The sequence below is a fragment of the Equus quagga genome, chromosome 22 (assembly GCF_021613505.1).
Source record: "Equus quagga isolate Etosha38 chromosome 22, UCLA_HA_Equagga_1.0, whole genome shotgun sequence".
Taxonomy (NCBI): domain Eukaryota; kingdom Metazoa; phylum Chordata; class Mammalia; order Perissodactyla; family Equidae; genus Equus; species Equus quagga.
Window position 1 is genome coordinate 30,574,394 of NC_060288.1, and position 18,766 is coordinate 30,593,159.

Genomic DNA, 18,766 nt, shown 5'->3' on the forward strand with positions numbered 1-18,766 from the left:
GTAGGATTAAAAATGACAAAATAAAATTTTTATAGTTAAAAGTTAAATAAAAAATGCAAGCACTATTAACATGAAACATAACTTTATAACTGTTTCCTGAGAAACATCTAAAGGAATTTATTTACTTATGTAATGGGTAATATATCGAATTACATATGGAAAGTAGCAATTGATGTAAATATATAGCAATGCAAATATAATAATTTTTTACATGTTCAAGATAATCATTTTTGCAGCAAAAGTAAAATAATTTTAAAATAAAATTTCTTAAAATTTTTGAGAGAATAACTTTGTTGAACTTTTGCTTCAACTGAGAAAACAATGTTTCACCTATAGAGCTCCTAGATATTCTTTTTGTGTCAACATTTTATTTATTTATTTATTTATTTATTTCGGCAGGGAAGATTGGGCCTGAGCTAACATTAGCCACCAAGCCTCCTCTTTTTGCTGAGGAAGAGTGGTCCTGAGCTAACATCCATACCCACCTTCCTCTACTTTATATGTGGGATGCCTGCCACAGCATGGCTTGATGAGTGGTGTTTAGGTCCACGCCCAGGATCCAAACCAGCGAACCCCGGGCTGCCAAAGCGGAGCGTGTGAACATGACCTCCATGCCACTGGCTGGCTCCTGGTGTCAACATTTTTCGTTCTCAGCATTTGACATACGAATGGTTTGAATAACTTTTGTAGAATTAAATAATAAAATAAATATAAACTCTTTCTAGTTACTTCTCAAAGCTCAGGTCCCACACAAAAGCACCAGGCATCCAGCATAAGCAATAAGGAGGCCCCAGCGGCAGCCCGCAGCGTCACAGACGTACCTCTTGCTGTGGGACGGAGGTGGAGCAGTTGGTCAAGAGAAAGTCTTCCAGTCACAACCATTCATTCACTGTAATTTTCTAGCATTTATCTTGCATGCACTTGGGATATTTTCCAAGGCCAGTGCCACTCATGTGATAGCCGATAAAACCCAAGAGAAATTAATAACTAAGGAATAAGCTTCTGTTGGGTTTTGGAGAGCCAAAAACTATTGTGAGATCTAAGATTCCTCCCCAGCACTCGGTTTTCCCCCCTTACAGATGATATTGTTCTCATTATGAATGCGTACCTCGTTCCATGTGATGCTCTCAGATACTTTTGTTTCTATTGTTTCTCTTTTTTAAATGTTAATCTCAATCTCTTGTGAATTGTGACCCACAATTTAGTTTTAAAAACTACCAGCATGATAACGTATATATGATAAATAATAGCTATGCTACAAAACCATTGCCTTTGTTAAAAGTTGAGGAGCAGCCACCACAATGGCCAAAATTAAAAAGACTGACAAAAACCAAGTGTTAGAGGGGATGCGGTGCAGGTGGGAACTCTCATGGATCACTGATGGGAATGTAAAATGGTGCAATCACTTGGCAAAACATTTTGGCAGATTCTGTGAACTCAAATATACACACACAGTGTGATCTATGACTTCCCCTCCTGGGTATTTACCCAAGAGAAATAAAAACATATTTTCTCAGAGTAACTTGTACACAAATGTTCATATAAGCTTTACTAGCCAATAACTGGAAACAACTCAAATTTCCATCCAAAGTGAATGGATAAACAAATTGTAATAGATCCATACAGTAGAACACTACTGGGCAATGTAGAAAGAATGAAGTCTTGATGCACACAACATGAATGGATCTCAAAAGCGTTTAGCTTAGTGAAAGGAGCTAGACTAAAAAGAATACATGTTATACAATTCGATTTACATGAAACCCTAGAAAAGCAATTCCATAGTTGCCTGAAGATGGCGGTGGTGGGGATTGACTAAGGAGCAGAGGGAACCCTTTGGGGTGCTGAAAATGATCTATATTTTGATTGTGGTGATAGTTACATGGGTGGATAAATTTGTAAAAAGACAATGAATTTAAAATAAAAGCATTTATTTTACACAAATTATTCCTCAATTTGATTTTTGAAAAGCCAAGAGAAAAAGACCCTTTTTATTAACTATAATTTTGAAATTAGGTTTAAAATGGTAGATTTCTTAAAATCTTTGTGGTAACACTTTAAGTCAAATCTTTAAGATTGTTTTGATTCCTCAGTGGGGAGGGCTTCCCAGCCCTCCTTTATATAGAGTTTGAACTTTCGTTGAGATGCTCCAGTTGTCCCAGTGCTGCTCCGTCCCTGTGCTCTCACCCACCATCCTGAGGAGGAAGACAGGAATGCCTGTTTCAATATGATGCATGGCATTCAAATATGATGCATGGCATCATATTTACGTTATTATGAAGCTAAATAAGTAGCAGGCCATTTGTTTTACATTATTTATGGAGAACAATTCAGTCATTAAAGGAATCATTCATAAAATGAGTCATTCATAAAATAATTGATGAGTCTCTAAAATGGACAAAGAATGTTTCTAGAAACCGTGAGAGAGGACAGAGATGACCTTGGCTGCCTCTGACCTCAGAGTTCTCAGGGTCAAGGAGGAATAACACGTATTGTGTTTATGTTATTACCTCATTTTACTGACTATCACTATGCAGCCAGCGTCTGCCACACATTGTCTGATGCTCATGCTCGTCCGGCCAGGTGGCTGCATCGATGATTGACATCACAGCACGGGCTTTGTGAGTGTGCACACGGCAGGCAGCTTCCTGGTTTGAAAATTTATCCTCTGCTAACCAGCTCTTTGAGTTTTCCTAAGTTCTGTAAACTTTTTGTGACTAATTTTACTCATCTAAAACACAAAATACAAGTTAAAATATTATATATAACATAATACATTGCAACATTTATAACCTAATCCTCACAATCTATTCAATAAAATTATATTATATATTAACCTAATATTATATAATAGCATAATGGAGTAATAATAAAGATGATAACAACACCTAACTCATAGGGATATACTGATGCTTAGAATCAGTAATCCATATTAAATATTAGCACAATGCCTGACTTGCGGTAAGTGTTCAATAAATGTTGGCTGCTATCTTTACTAACATTTTACAAATGAGAAAATTGAGTCTTAGAAATGTTAATTAGCATGTACAAAGCTAATAGTCCAAAAAAAGTGCCAGAAATAGATAAAAATGCAAATATTTTTTCTCTTAATCCTATGCTTGCCCCCAATAGCATATAACATTTCTAGTATTTACAGGAAAACTTTCAAGTCTCAGTATCAGCAGCACCAAAATATATCATTAATTCCAGAGCTAGGAGAGGTTATCTCTAGCAGGAGTGGTTAACAGTCAATATTCTTGTTGATGTTCTCACAGATTATTCTCTCTCTTTCCAATTATTTCTCTTATATTTCCCTTCAACTTGAACCCCATGGATTTCCATGGCCCCCTCAGTGGAGGCTCTCTTTTTAGGAGGGAACCATTTGTGATTAAGACGTGATACCATCGATTCTTCTACTTGATCCAAGTAGTGTTTATTCCCTCATGAGATGTTTATGTTGAGCCTTCTAGGAAGGCTGTACTAGGAACTGTGGAATATTAAAAAAATGGATAGTGTAATTCCTTAACTAAATCAACTCATGTAGCAGAGTACAAATAAACACAGATATGTCTACTGGAATAAGTATGTAAAGTGCTCTGCTTCAGTTAGTCGTTCAGCAAATAGTTATTGTGCACCTACTAGGTACTACTATTATGGAGGGCTGGAGAGAGAGAGAGATAAATAAGGTCGCTACTTTGAAGAAATCCCTGAGTAAGTCAGACATGGAAACAGGACTGAAATCAGTGTGGTGAGAAAGTTTGCTGGACGCATGACTGCGGTCAAGTGTGAGATGGAAACGAGCTCCATGAGTCTGGAGAGGTAAACAGAATTGCATCCGCCATGCCAAGGATGGATTTCTTCTTCAGGTCTCTCAGGAACCCCTAAAAGATACAAGTAGGGTGTGATATTTACATTTTTTATTACAGAAAGAACAGCCTGGTGGCAATGTAGTAGGTGGATGAGGGGAGCAAAACAGGAAGTGGAAAAACTAGAAAGGAAGCTTTTGAACTAATCCAATAGAGAAATAAGAAGGTGGGTCTCAGGCAGTGGAAATCAGGATGGAAAGAACAGAGGTAGGAAAACATTGGAAGTACGAGAAAGCATATGACTTGGGAACTGCGTGTGTAGGATAACAGAGGGAGACATTGAGGGTGAAACTACATGGATGACATACAAAAAGTCAGGGACTACCTTTCACAGGAAGAAAGGCTTTGAAAAGGAGAATTTAGTTTTGACATGTGTAGTTTGAGTATTTGCGATCTCTGGAAAAATCTAAATGAAACGTTCAGTAGGCAGTTGGATTTGGAGCTGAGAGGACACTAGGATGGGCCTGCTTCTTTGGTAGCTACCAGTAACTTGTGGTTAGAGCAATTGGAAGAGGTGAACCCAACCAAGGAAAATATAGGAAGTAAGAAAAGAGCAGCAGATGAAAGCAGGGAGGCATATCAATATTTAAGAAACTGTTGGAGAAACAATAGTCTGTGCAGGAGACAGAAAGAGCAGTCAGAAAAATTAGGGATAAAAACTGGAAGAGAAAGATATTACAAATTCCAAAAGATACTGCAAAAGACAAGAGTTCAAGGAAGGAGGAAGTGGTGAGATGATCAAATATTAGAAGAAGCTCAAGAATGACTAGGACTGACTCCATCAGCTGAGGGACATGTCATGGAGATAACATGTTAATTTATTAATAACCTGTCATGCACTAGGCACAGAGAGGAAGAGTATGTGTTGAGAAAAAAGGAAAGAAAACAATAATAACAGAAATTCCCGATTACACATGAGAAAACGAATCAGAGGGATTAGGTAACTTTCCCCAACATTACACAACTGAAAAAGTGGCAAAGCAGAGATTCAAACTAAATTTGGAGCCAATCCGTTCCTCTAGGGGTGCAGTCATTACTGCGTTTTCAACTTCTTTCAAACATATAGTCAAGGACAAAAAAGCAAAAACAAAAATGACATATCCCTCCACCCCAATTCAAAATTTAACGACTATTTTGTCAAATTCACTTAAGATACAACCCAAAGCTCCAGTTACCATTCTTCATCCTCCACACCCAGAGGTAGCCACCACTCTGAAATTGTATTATTCTCATTCATGCTTTTCTATTTTTATGGCATATGGATGTATTAACATACCACGAGATTATATAGTACAGCTTTGAGTGTTTAAAATTCCTATGTTAAAATGTTGACATTACTTTTTTCTCTCAAGAGTATGTTTTAGAGATGTAATCATATTGATGTCTACAGGCCTATTCGTTAAATAGCTGTATAGTATTCCACTGTGTGTATAATTAAGTAAATGAATAAATACTTTATGCTCAGTCTACGACAATAGACTATAGGGAAGAGAGTCAAATCAGGGAGATATGTCACATTTGAGAGACAAGTGCTTTGAAGTTAATTTTACCCCGTGGTCAATTTATTGGTTAGTTAATTGGTTATCATTAACAATGTCCCTAAATGTTTCCTAAGGGAAATAGCTTATTCAGGGGACAATGACTAGACCAGAATAATTTGATTGGGTTTTCACCTGTGAAAGCAATAGGAGATTGAATTTAGAAGGCAGTGCTAGGGCTGTGCTCTGAGGCTTTGAGCACCAGCTTAGGGAGTTTCACTGTTCTGTGGAGGGCTTGGGGTAGCGGAGGGAGTTTTTTGGGTAGAGGAATGACAAGACAATGTTCAGCATAGCCAAGGTATCTTGAATTTTTTTAATGGATCATGAAAATAAAGGATATGTATTGTTTCAGCCTGATAAAGAGGCTATATCAGTCTTTTGGGGAGAGTCATGTTGTGATCAGAAAGAGAAAAAGAAGAGGTAAAAAAAAAAGATGAGAAAATGGATAAATCTAGCCTGAAGGCTAATTTGTGTTTTTATTTGTTTACTGTCTTTTGTTTCCTTCACTTTTTATTTCTTTTATTGTAAAATGTCAACACTGTTTACTAAAACACTAAATAAAACATATTTGCTTCTAAGAAGTTAGTTATTTAGGCTTATTAAGGAAAATTTCATTCATGTGAGAACATCTGTTCTCCAAGGAACAGAGTAGATCTTTCTGCAACCTTCGATTTGGACCTTGAGTGCGCAGTGTCTGTGGACTGGTAATCTATAACAGATCCTCAGTCTGAACGCTTAGAAGCTTGAATATCCATGAGGTTTTCTTTTTCCCATTTTAATTTTTCATTCTTTCCCTTTTAATTTCAAGATTATACCTTGTTGCTTTACCAAAAATAGAGGTAAAAAGAATAGCATAATAAATTTAATAAACTATGTTGGAACAGAAATGCAGAGATAATATATCTGCCAATTAAATTGGGACGTAGTCTTGCACTGGTTGATCAGAATCTTTCTCTCCAGTAATTTAAGACATGTATCTTTATTCTGCCCTGAAAATATCCTCTTTGCAAGTTCAAAACCCTTATGTTCATATGCAGTTATTTGTGAGATCTTAATTCATCCATCTCTTTGTCCTCTCTTTTACAAAGCTCATTATCTAAATATTATCTCACACCTTCAAGTGAGCAATTATTGATATGAGCGGATTTACTCATGGAACCTCAGGTAAGAGATTCCAGACCCTGAAGCATATTTTTTTCTAAAAGGAGGCTAATTATGCTATGTAGTGTGCCTGCCTTTGGAGTGTGGTTTCCGCCTTCTAAAAGGAAATCATTGAAAGCACAGCATTCCTATGGCTTGCTGATTGACTGATAGAAATTACAGCAAAATGTATATGGCCGAGAAGATTCCATCAGTACATCCTCTGCACTGAGGTTTTGTCTGTAATGTTACCCAGAAGTGGGGGCTATTAGATCAAAGATTTTGTGAAGCTTAATGTCAAGTTCAACCAAAACACATTGATGATTATTTTTAATAAATGTCCATACTATTAGACCAAACCTCCCAGTCATTCTCTAAAAATTTTTAATAGACTTTTTTTTTAGCCGTTTTAGGTTTAGAGAAGAACTGAAGCAGAAAGTACAGAGTTCTCATGTACCCCCTCACTCTCCTCTCCTAGATTCCCCTTTATTAGCACCTTACATTAGTGTGATACATTTGTTACAGTTGATGAGCCAATATTGATACATTATTAACTACAATCCATAGTTCACATTGGGATCTTTAGTTATACATTGTGTGGATTTTGACAAATATATAATGACATGTATCCACATGTATTACAGTATCATATAGAATGTTTCATGGCCCCCAAAATCCCCTGGGCTGCACCTGTTCAGGCCTGCCTCATTCCCCTGAACCCCCAGCATCAACCCATCATTTTGAGGTCATATCAACATTCTAATGCCCTCAACACATGTTCTTTTGTTGTCATTGTTTTGTTTTTGTTTTCTGTTAGTGAAGTGTGGCTGTAATGAGATGCTGAGACCAGTGGCTGTTGTTGAAGGACATTTTTACTGAATTCCTGGTTGCTTACCTTTATTGATTCTCTGTTCTAATTCTGTTAGTTCAAATTAAATAGAGAAATAAAAACTGACAAGTTGATCAATAGAGGAACAACTAGATGTTCGTTGTTTCAACCTGCCACACTTCTCTCAACCTTGTATATACAAGCAAATCCAAAGAAAACAAAAGGGGGAACACACAAGCTTTTAGACTTATCCTGCTCTCCTCCTGTGCTGCTATGCCCAGTTCTGGAGGTCATCCAACTCAAAAGCAAGCAGTCTTATCCTCAGCCAGCCAATTGGTGACCACACAATGTGATTCATGTTTTATATCCAAGTCTCATAGGGTGGCTGAGATTTTGTATATGGCAGGTTACTGCTTTAAAACAATCATTTATATTCACACAAAAAGTGAAAGATTAGATTTATAAGCCCACTTTTTAGTTTTGGTGCAACTATTTTATTAGCCTTTCAATTATTAAGTCTGGAAAAATTGTTAAAACCATGGGATTTTCATTAATCAGTCCTAATTACCATCTATTCCTTTAATGTCCTAACAAACTCTAACTCCATCCGCTGTTCTTCCAGTCAGTAGATTAATGGAAAATAAGCAAAGAGTAGCATAAACAGACATAAGCACAAATTAGTGTGAAATCAATAAAAATCAATACAAGGGAAGGTAAATATATGCATTTTTTAAGATCTATTTCTGTTAAACATGTTCCTTTTTATTTTAGGCAATTTATATAGAGTCTTAAAATGAATATAATTCTGATTTCTATCCATAGTACTGAAGAAGTTACTTAATAACCTTGAATATAAAGGCCATTTTTACATAACCATTTTCCATTTAATATGAATCATTCTAACAAAAATATGAGTAAATCAACATCTGTGTAGATATTCAAGTATGTTCAAGGCCCATGCATGATGAACTCAAGATGAACACAACAATTCAAAGACTTTTGGAATAAAACTCTTGAAACATTTTACCCAGGGTTCTGTGGCTCTGATAATCAAAGAATATAGTTGTCCTTCTAGCTGCTGTTCTGACAGCAATCTTGAGCATAAAGGATCTGGATTGATGTTCTCCCATAATATAATTTACAGGTTTGAGTGATGTTAATCATAGTAGGTAAAGTTCAGATGATATAAACAGTTGGCATTTAAGAAATCAAAACCCTATTTTGGCATTCATCCAAGTCATTAATGTGGTCAGAGTTCCCCTTATTTGTTTTCTTCATGGAATACAGACCATCTTATTGGATGTCCCATTGAAAGATGTGAAGATGCTCAGAAGGAGCATATGAGAGCTCCTAGTGCATGCTTTCAGACTAGAGTTACTGAATTGTGTTCCACATATAACAAGACTTAGCATAGCCTAGCTATTTGAGGACCACGACTGTGGACTATAGATGCCACGTGGTCAGCAGAATTTTAATTGTTGGATTGTTGTAACGATACCTTATTAAAAGAGCTGCCAACGCGAGTAATTAATAGCACAGCTCATCTCCATAGAAATTATTTACTTTTTTAAAAAATCATCGAATTCTACAAGTTGAATTTGTATTCAATTAATGTTAACATTCATTTTGAATCATCTATGAAATATTTTTAAGAGATATTGAGTGAGGTGGATCATTAGTAATTTAATATAACTCAAGATGCAGTTAATTTTTTTAATTAAAAATACAAGATTATAGTTCTTTGAAAAAGAATAACATTTCAATTCACTTCTAACAAATGCCAAATGAAAGGTGGTCGTGCATCTTTGTTCTGTAAAGGGGAATTTGCGGAGTGGGGGAGTTTCCAAGTGTGAAAAACTCTAGTGCCAAAAAGTAGAGAAGATGAAAGAGTCCAAAAAGTAGTATGCATATAATAGCCTACTACAATGTTCAAAGTATAAGAACTGGTAGTCATCACCCAATATGTAGAGTTTAATCTGACAACGTATTTGAAGCATATTAATCCTTTAAAATGTCAAAGGAGAGATAAATGACAAAATAAGATTGATTTTAATAGTTAAATTCATTGTTCTCTAACACGTATACCCTTAAATTTTTGTCCTCTGGATTTAGCTGGCAAAAAGCAATAGCTACCAAACCAGTCCAGCAAAGTTTTGAAATAATTAATTAAGTAATTTTTAGAAAAGCATCTTTATCCCTCATACAAATTGCAAGCAGTGTTGTGGTTGTGCTTGTATGTGTATGAGTGGGAAAGAAAAAGTAGGAAATTTAATTTACTTACATAGGATTCTCAATATAGATCTACTTTACAAATAATTGCACAATCTTCTGCTTTGCAGACAAGATGTATCTTTGAATCAATCTATTTTATAAATATAGTACACAAAATAACTAATTTGTAAAATTTTTTAATGTGTTTACACATGTTAAATTCAGAACTTGAAGAGAAATTTCACTAGGATAAAAATGTTTTGGCGATTAAAATATGTAGGAGATAAATACGTTGTGCTAAATCTTCTATCCCCTGCAAAAACATTTCCTTTCATTCTAACATAATATTTTGTGTCTCCCATTTTTTCACATGAGAAGTTTTAAAGGCTCAGACCTTGCTATCCACTTTGAGAGCAAGGAGCTACATGTGGTGATTATGAAAATGCATTCTATCCAAATACATGTTTCTTTAATTAAATAGTATCTAGGAGGATTTCAGATTTCAACATTGAAGCGTGTGTTAATATTGATGACTAGTATTTTCTTATTTTTGGCAAAGCTTCTGAAGTCATATTTTTCTAGAAGTTTAGCTAAAGCTTTAAAAATATTAGAAATTAAAATATTTAGTTCTCTTTGAGAAACCATGATTAGTTGATAATATGAAATTTACAGTGGCACAAACATTGCAAGTATAACATGCTTGCAAGTGTTATTCTGAAAGTCCCATTTTTATTCATAATGAACACATGAAAGCTATTGAGTTCGTGTGGCCAGATTATATGAAATCATTATTTAATTCTATAAAACTAGATATCTTGTTGTTTTGTATGACATTTCCAGAAATATGTTCTCACATTTATTCATACATTTTTTTCTACACGCAGTCTCTACTTTTGAATTTATATTTTTGAAGATGTTGAAATATTGGAGAGAAGACTTTACAATGTTTCCTCACTAGATGATAGGAAATTGTTTTCTTTTCATATCTAGTTAGTATGAATAATTTTGTATATATATTTAAACTTAAGCACAGACACATTGATGCATATTCCTGGAGTTGAAAATTTCATCGTTCACCAATCTCACTTAGGCCAGTGGTGGAGATTATTCTTGACATGTCTTTTTACCATTTAAATAGCTTAGATATGTGTTTTGTCAACTTTTCTGGCTATCACTAAATGCAAATACATTTGACATTGCAACTGTATACACACATCCACCCCACACATGGGAGAGGGGGGCGTTTTATGTGTGAAGGGTTCTATATGCATATTTATACATGCCTATTTGTATATGCATATTACATATATTACAAAAATATCTGCATTATATAATTGAAATAAAATTGCAGAAAACAATCTTTATCACATGCACTCTGGTAGTTTGTATTGTATTATATGCCATTCTTTTACGTTAAAAAAAATGTGTTTCTCAACACATATAATTAAGTTCCTGATCCGCTAATGGGATACAGCCTACAGCTGGAAGAACATTGGCTTAGGTAATGGCAGTATAAACCACATATTGGCAAACGAAAGATGCCTTTCTGCTGCGACCACCAAAGCACTGTGTCCACCTGACACCAACATGGGAGTGTGTTGCTGAACTACGTATAAGTCAGCATTGAGGCAACGTAGCCAAAATGGATTCGCCTTCATTTATAGGAGAGTGGTCTGAGTTTCATTCAGCCAGGATTAATTGTATTACCATTATATAATTAAACATAACTGCACCTTATTTGCTGGAAGGGTACTAAAGTTTTGGATAGGAGGTAAATAAAAAAACAAATGATATTATCTTGGAAAATTGATAAATACTGTCTAAATTTTATGTGGAACAATGTATGTTCATGATTAATCAAGAAAATAATGGCAAAAATATGTAGTGAGTAGAGTCTTGCTCTTGGAAATATCTAAAATTACTAGGAAGGTATATTGTCCACCAGGAAATACTGTTGAATGAATAAGCAAGGTTAAGAACAGTCTGTAAGGGATGCTATCCTCTGTGTAACAGAATGAGAAAACGTATGTACATACATACATACATGTTGTCTTTTCTTGGCAAAAAGAAACTCTGAAGACGTTAATCAAAAGCTAAAAACAGGAACAGCAATGCTGAGGATAGGGATCAGAATGAACTTCTCTGAATATGTATTTTCTCATAAGTTTGACTCTGATAATCACATAAATGTTTTACATTTTCAAAAAATAAAATTAAAAAAAAGCATATAGTATATTCAGGATAAAGCAAATATCTTAATATAATAAATATATTTATATTTAAGCAAATATAAATATTAAGACCGCTAGAAACCAAGATTTTAATGGAAGTTATTAATAAATTTAAAACCCTAGTGATGTTAAATTAGGTTTGAAAATAGCACTATAAACTGATTTTTTTCCTAAAAATATGTACTGACATCTTTTGCTTAAGATCAATAATCTATTTCCAAAAATATAAATTGCAAGCATTTTTTTTATTGTTTTAAATGGCAAGAATTATAAAGCATTGTTATGTAAAACCCAAATATAACTAATTTCCTACAAAATAAGACAGTAATACCTGTAGAAAAGGTACATACTATCTTGATAGGATCTAAAATGCTCAAACGTTGTTTCCTTGATCATCCAGCAATTATTATGTTATTAACACACAGTTGCTTCACATGTGGTTACATGAACTGTTTGCATGCTGGCTGAGAAATTGTTAGCTTACAATATGGTACAGCAAATAACACAGAGCAATCAAAAATAAAATAAATTCAAGAAAACTTCCCATAATAGACTTTTTTCCCCAAGCTAAAGGAGACATGACCGTGAAGAAGGTTAGGAAGGGCGGAGGGGGACGGATAAAGCGCTCATTGCCCTTGGCAAATGCTGATGGTGTGGATGCAGGTTAAGGGTCAGTTTTAGGCAAGGTATCCCGTTGTCAGGAACGAATAGAGATTCTCTGTGTCTTGGAGCTGCCGTACAAACTGCTGGACGGGAAAGTTTCAATAAATCCTCAGAGGTGGTGGGCAAGCTAAAGGAAGGAATGGTTACAAAACGCAGATGTGTTTATTCCTGTGTTCAAAAATTCCTTCCCATGGAGCCATGAGAGATATCAGTCTATTTTTCAGAGAAAGGTATATCATCGCATCATCACACTGAGTACCACTCTGTGAAACTTCATCATCACACTGAGTACCACTCTGTGAAACTTTTCTTAGCGATGCCCAAAGCACATGGCTTGTTTGTTTATACTCTGTGCGCTTTTTAAGATGTCTACACGTGATTATGTTCTACCAGTGTGGAATGTAACTCAACACTCTTCCATCACGTAATGGTTTTTAGAATACTGTGTTAAGTGTTAAGGCTGTAAATAAATATTTCCCCTACACCAACATCTGCTGAAGAGTGAGGTAGTGAGGGTTATACACTCTGTCAGTTAGGATATTAAAATCCAAGGATCCTAATGGGTAAACATTAACTACGACACAATCTGTGGGATACACTTGCATTTTCTGCCCTGAAAAGGTCTAGAAGTAATGTGATGTGATGGCCCTGAACACATCTAATCCAAAAGGGTAGCCTCTAGACAAAGAGAATTAGGGCTCCTTGAAGGAATGGTTGATTCTAGATGTGGAGGAGAAAATGAGCAATGAGCTTGTGACATCTGTTCATCTCAGAGGGCAGAGAAGCTGTTAAACTAAAGGGCTCATGTCTTACAGGCACCAACACAAAGGGGTCCCAATTAGCCAACAGTGGGACAGTTGGAGCATCAAAGGAGCAATTGTTGTAGTTGATTGCAGCCCATATGTTCATAATTTTTATTAAAACAAATAAGATAGAAGGAAAGAAGAAAGGAAAAACCAGAACAACAATAAGAAACATGATCTTTGATACCTTTCTGATGGAGTGTAGAGTGAGAATTTTGTATTAATGGACACTTTATAGTTATGGGCATCTGTGCTTCAGAAATAAGTCAGTAAAGGTACGTGTGTAAAGATATTTCCTGTAGAATTGTTTGAAAAGGCCAAAAATTGGAAGCTACTTTAATAGCTACCAATAGTAGATTAATAAAATAAATAATAGTACATCCATTTTATGGACTACTATGCAACCACTAAAAATAATGGAGTATAACTTTATGAAATGACACATAAAGATGTCTGTAAGATATTGATGAGTGGAAAGAGGAAATTTCAGAGTAATATAAAAGACTTTAGCCCATTTTTGCGCAAACTGAAATGATATATGATTATACAAATAAATGTATTTCCTTAAAAAGATAAAAGTTGGAGTGATCTAGGACAATACCACCAGGTCACCTCTGGGATTAGAATTTGGCATCACCCTTGGACAGGAGTAGTTTGAGAGGGAATTTTCATATTTGATTTCGTATATTCTTACATCATCTTAAATCTTATTTGCAAGCATGTATTAGTACATGTGTAAGAAAAGAGATAACCCCTCCTATGTACCAGTGATACTATTGTCTAACCCGTCTGTCTCTCTCAAAGGTGCCAGGCTGCAAACAAGACCTGCCCCACCAATTACGTTTGGAACAATCGCCACTGCAGATGCCTGGCCCAGCAAGATTTTATTTTTTCCTCTAATGCTGGAGATGGTAAGCACAATCATGTTTCAAAGACTAAATGCCAAGGGTCTCTATTTTAATTAACAGGTATTTTAATATTAAAATCACATGTATCATATTCGGATCATCATACTTTGAAATAAGTCACAACAAAATAGGACATCTTCTGCTTCATGTTAGTATTATTTTGAACTTCTTTGGAAAGAAGCATACTCATGTTTGTCACAACCCTTTGATAAAAAAACATAACAAGAAAGATGCTTTTAAATGCTTTTAATTGTTTCACACCACACATAGAGCCAAGTAAGGTATAGTAATGATGTTACGACCGTGTTTGTCTAGACTCTACAGATGGATTCCATGACATCTGTGGACCCAACAAAGAGCTGGATGAAGAAACCTGTCAATGTGTCTGCAAAGGGGGCCTTCGGCCTTCCAGCTGTGGCCCCCACAAAGAACTAGACAGAAACTCATGCCAGTGTGTCTGTAAAAACAAACTTTTCCCCCACTCGTGTGGGGCCAACAGAGAATTTGATGAAAATACATGCCAATGCATATGTAAAAGAACCTGCCCAAGAAATCAACCCCTAAACCCTGGAAGATGTGCCTGTGAATGTACAGAAAATGCACAGAAATGCCTCTTAAAAGGAAAGAAGTTTCAACATCAAACATGCAGGTAAGAAATCTTCATAAATACAGTTCATTTCTCCTACTGGAAATAGTTTTCTCAGCCAAAATAGCAATTGCTTGTTAGAATGAGACCAGTAAGTTCTGGCAGACAGATTCTGACATTTTTCAACCAATGCTAAACTTTCGTGAGACTGTATTTGCTCGCAAAAAAAGCAGGACAGGACCCTGGGAACCAAAACCAGATCCAAGCTCAGAAAGGGCTCAAAATCCATGTCCCAGAGGCTAAGGAAGTGGTGCTCAACACGAGTTGGAGGACAGATGAATAGGACAGTCACGAGTGGAACATTTTCAAAATACACCCAGGCGGTGCATTCCTGCCCCCACCCAAAATTATGATGCCATCAGATGGAATGTAAGACAGTTATTCCAAGTGCATAAAACTTTATGCAAACTTTACAAAGGATAGGATAGTGCCATTTACCATAGACTTGTATCTAGAAATGAAATTATTTAAGCTAAGTATTTAATGGAATTAGAGAAATAAGTTAATATGTGGTTACAGGTCACTCCAAGACTTATTCCTTAAACTTTCATTTTTCTCCCTTCTCCACCAAGGAAAACATGAGACTGTTGGACTCAAACACTTTCAATGTTAATCCCCGAACTTCTTCCCCTATAATCTGAGAATAGAGTGGTCTACATTTTTTTTTTTTTTTTGAGGACGATTAGCCCTGAGCTAACTACTGCCAATCCTCCTCCTTTTGTTGACGCACTTACCCGCTGCGCCACTGGGCCGGCCCCTAAGGTGGCCAGATCTGTGCTTTTGACATTTCCTCCCACATTCCTTCAACATTGCTCCACCAGTCATGCCTTCTCTCTTCCATACCTTTAATGTCTCCAACTCTATTGTCCTTTCCCCTCAATTTATAAAAGTTCCCAAATTTCTTCTATGTTTTTAGCATCTTACTGTGATGCAGAGCGTGCTTTAGCAACCAAGCTCTGTCCTTCTCTGCAAAGTTGCTCCAAGATCAGGCATTTGGGGTTTGTGTTCATCTCTTTCATCTCTCATTCAACCAACTGTCATGTGGTTTGTGCCCTAGAATTCTATGATAAATTTCTGTTTAAGACATCAGGAGATCTTCAGTGCCAAACGCAATGGACAAGTGGGTCTTTATGTGACCTCTCCTTTCTGTAGCCTTTGTTTAAGCTCTCCTCTCTTTTTTTGGCCGAGAACGTGGTACCTTCCTGCTTGTCCTCTAGTTTTCAGACCTTTTGTTCTTCATCACCTTCCGTGGGTTCTCTTCTTCCATCCACTCTTTAAAGACAGTGATAACGCCTTTCCACAATGATGATGCCCATAACTTAAAACTTACATTTATTTACAATTCAGTATCTGCATTAATGTTCTTCATTACTTTTTTCCTCAATAAATAGTGTCCTTCCTTTTGATTCTCAAGTGTTTTGTGCTCCCATTTTTATTTGTGTTTCTGGTGATGCATCCACACGAACGTTTTAGCTACTGCATAAAGAAACTTCAGCGAGTCTAGGTAGCTCAGTGATGACATTTTTTCTTCTGTTATCATTTCAGTATACCTTATAGGAATCCTTTGGTTTCCTCTTTAGAATATTTTTAGCAATAAAACTATATTTCAATTTTATTTGCGTACTCCTACTCTAGTTACCAAAAGGATGTTTCGAAAATGCAGAATATAGATAGTAAATTTTATTAAAGATCATTAAACCATTTTGTATATTACGTCCTTCTGAGTGAATCTAGTATATATTGAAAAACCCGAAATTTTTATGTTTACATAAGACTAACCAGCCATCATACTTTTCTACAGAATTCTTATATTAAATCAGAAAGGTTTATATCATAGTATTTGTCCTAATGGCATACATTGTTTCATAAAGTTTCTATTTACTGAAACTCTCCCGTGGTTCATTTTTCTAGGTGTATAATTCCAGGTTTTATGTATATATTGAAGCAAAAAAAGGACAATTCAATAGTTTGAAAATATGTATACTCCTCATTTTCTCTTAATATTTATTCCAGTGGTGTGGTGGGCAAAGTATATATTCTTTGGTCCGCTGCCTTAATCAGCAGCTTTCATTAATCATTGAGAATTGTATCTTTTTAGTAAAGGAATACCAGTTGTCTTATAATAATGCATTTGTATTTAGAAGTAAAAAAAGTAACATTTTAACTAGATATGCTTTCTTTTCTAGAGCAAAAGAAATGAAGTTTCAAAATCACATTGGTAGATTTTCTGTAGTGCACTTTGATTTCCATGTCAGGTCATCTTGCATTTTTCCCTGTGCATCCATGCCCATCCCCACATGTTAGGCATATTCACTCCAAAAAGTTTTTCACAGATACCTCCCATTCATTGAAGCAACAGGGCTACTCATGTTATTGGCTGTCTGGTCATTTGTCCTTTCACCACTACTAGAAACTGGAAGCCTAGGCTAGGAGGAAAGGGACCCTCACAGTGAGTATTGTCGCTCTCCCGCCCTTCCCCTTGACTGTGTTGGTTTCACATGGAGCCCAGGTGGAAAAAGGAGAGTGAGTCACCATCAGGCAGCCAGCTTCTTGCCCAGCAGAGAAACAAGAGGGAGGGTGGGGCTCCTCACTGAGGACCACACTCCTGCCAAAATGGCTGGGTTTAATCACTTCGAAGTCTGGGTTCCATACAAGTTTCAGCCTCTTGTGAATTCTCCCATGCTTACATGATCACACTAAATGGGCAGACCTTATTCACTTTCAAAATTTCTGTTTTATGTTACTTTCATCCACAAAGCGGAGAGCACTTCAAAAGAACTAAGGTTTACGACATCTCCTCCCATTTGTTATATCAGCAAGCAAGACTGTCTTTTAGGTTTTCCATGCCTCTTAAATTGTATAATTCTAAGCACAAACTTTTACAAGTTATAAACCTGAGAACAATTTTATGATAAAATGAGTAACTTTGTTCTAGTTTGAAATTTAGAAAGCTGCAAAGATACGTTTGTAGCATCATGAATTCATCCCTTGGTCTTTAACAAAAATGTGTTCTCTTTGTTCTCCTAGTTGTTACAGAAGACCATGTACAAATCGACTGAAGCATTGTGAGCAGGGCCTTTCATTCAGTGAAGAAGTCTGTCGCTGTGTCCCTTCATACTGGAAAAGAACACATATGAACTAAGATCGTACTATGTTTCAGTTTGCCAATTTTCTATCATGGAAAACTGTGTTGCCACGTTAGAACTGTCTTTAAACAGAGAGACCTTTGTGGGACCATGGTAACAAAGGCAAAGTCAGTGTTTCCTGAACCATGTGGACAACTTTACAGAAACAGACTGGAGCTCATCTACAAAAGACCTCTTTCAAAGACTGGTTTTCTGCCAGTGGCCAAACAGCCGAGGTTTTCGTCTTGTGATTAAAAAAAATATATGATTATATAATTTATTTCCACTAAAAATATTGTTTCTGCATTCATTTTTATAGCAATAACAATTGGTAAAGCTCACTGTGATCAATATTTTTATATCATGTAAAATATGTTTAAAATAAAATGAAAATTGTATTATAAGCTAGTAAGTTCAGTCCATTACCATCTTATACTATAAGCAAAACTTGATATTATGAAAACATTCGTCTCCCCCTGCCCTTTTTCTTTTTCTCTAACCAGATGTCAGATTTTGATTGCTATGAAAAAGCATGATCCTGTAAAAGAAAGGTTCAGACGGAGAACAGTTGCTACTACATTTTATTTAAATTCCTCTCAGTGTATTTAATGGTTATAAACACTATAGTACAGGATACTTTTGAATTTATAACCAGATCAATTAGTATGAAACATATCACCTTGTGAGACATTCTGCTCAGCGTGTCCATGGACGGAAAGTTATTGAGTGCACCAGGAGCATTCGACCCTTCACTTGATATAACATCCCTCAGTGTATTAAAATGCCTTTAAAATATTTTACTCAAAAAG

General features: G+C 35.8%; 1 protein-coding gene across 2 annotated transcripts in view; it reads left to right on the forward strand.

Annotated features, from left to right (window-relative positions):
- VEGFC (vascular endothelial growth factor C) overlaps window positions 1-18,355 on the forward strand; it is a 115,020-nt gene extending 96,665 nt beyond the window's left edge. For both annotated transcript variants that reach the window (XM_046648707.1, XM_046648708.1), the window contains exons 5-7: window positions 14,083-14,189; window positions 14,502-14,835; window positions 17,860-18,355. In XM_046648707.1, the coding sequence (XP_046504663.1) occupies window positions 14,083-14,189; window positions 14,502-14,835; window positions 17,860-17,974 (556 nt within the window). In that variant the 3' untranslated portion in view covers window positions 17,975-18,355. The remainder of the gene's footprint in view (window positions 1-14,082; window positions 14,190-14,501; window positions 14,836-17,859) is intronic.
- Window positions 18,356-18,766: the final 411 nt, after the last annotated feature.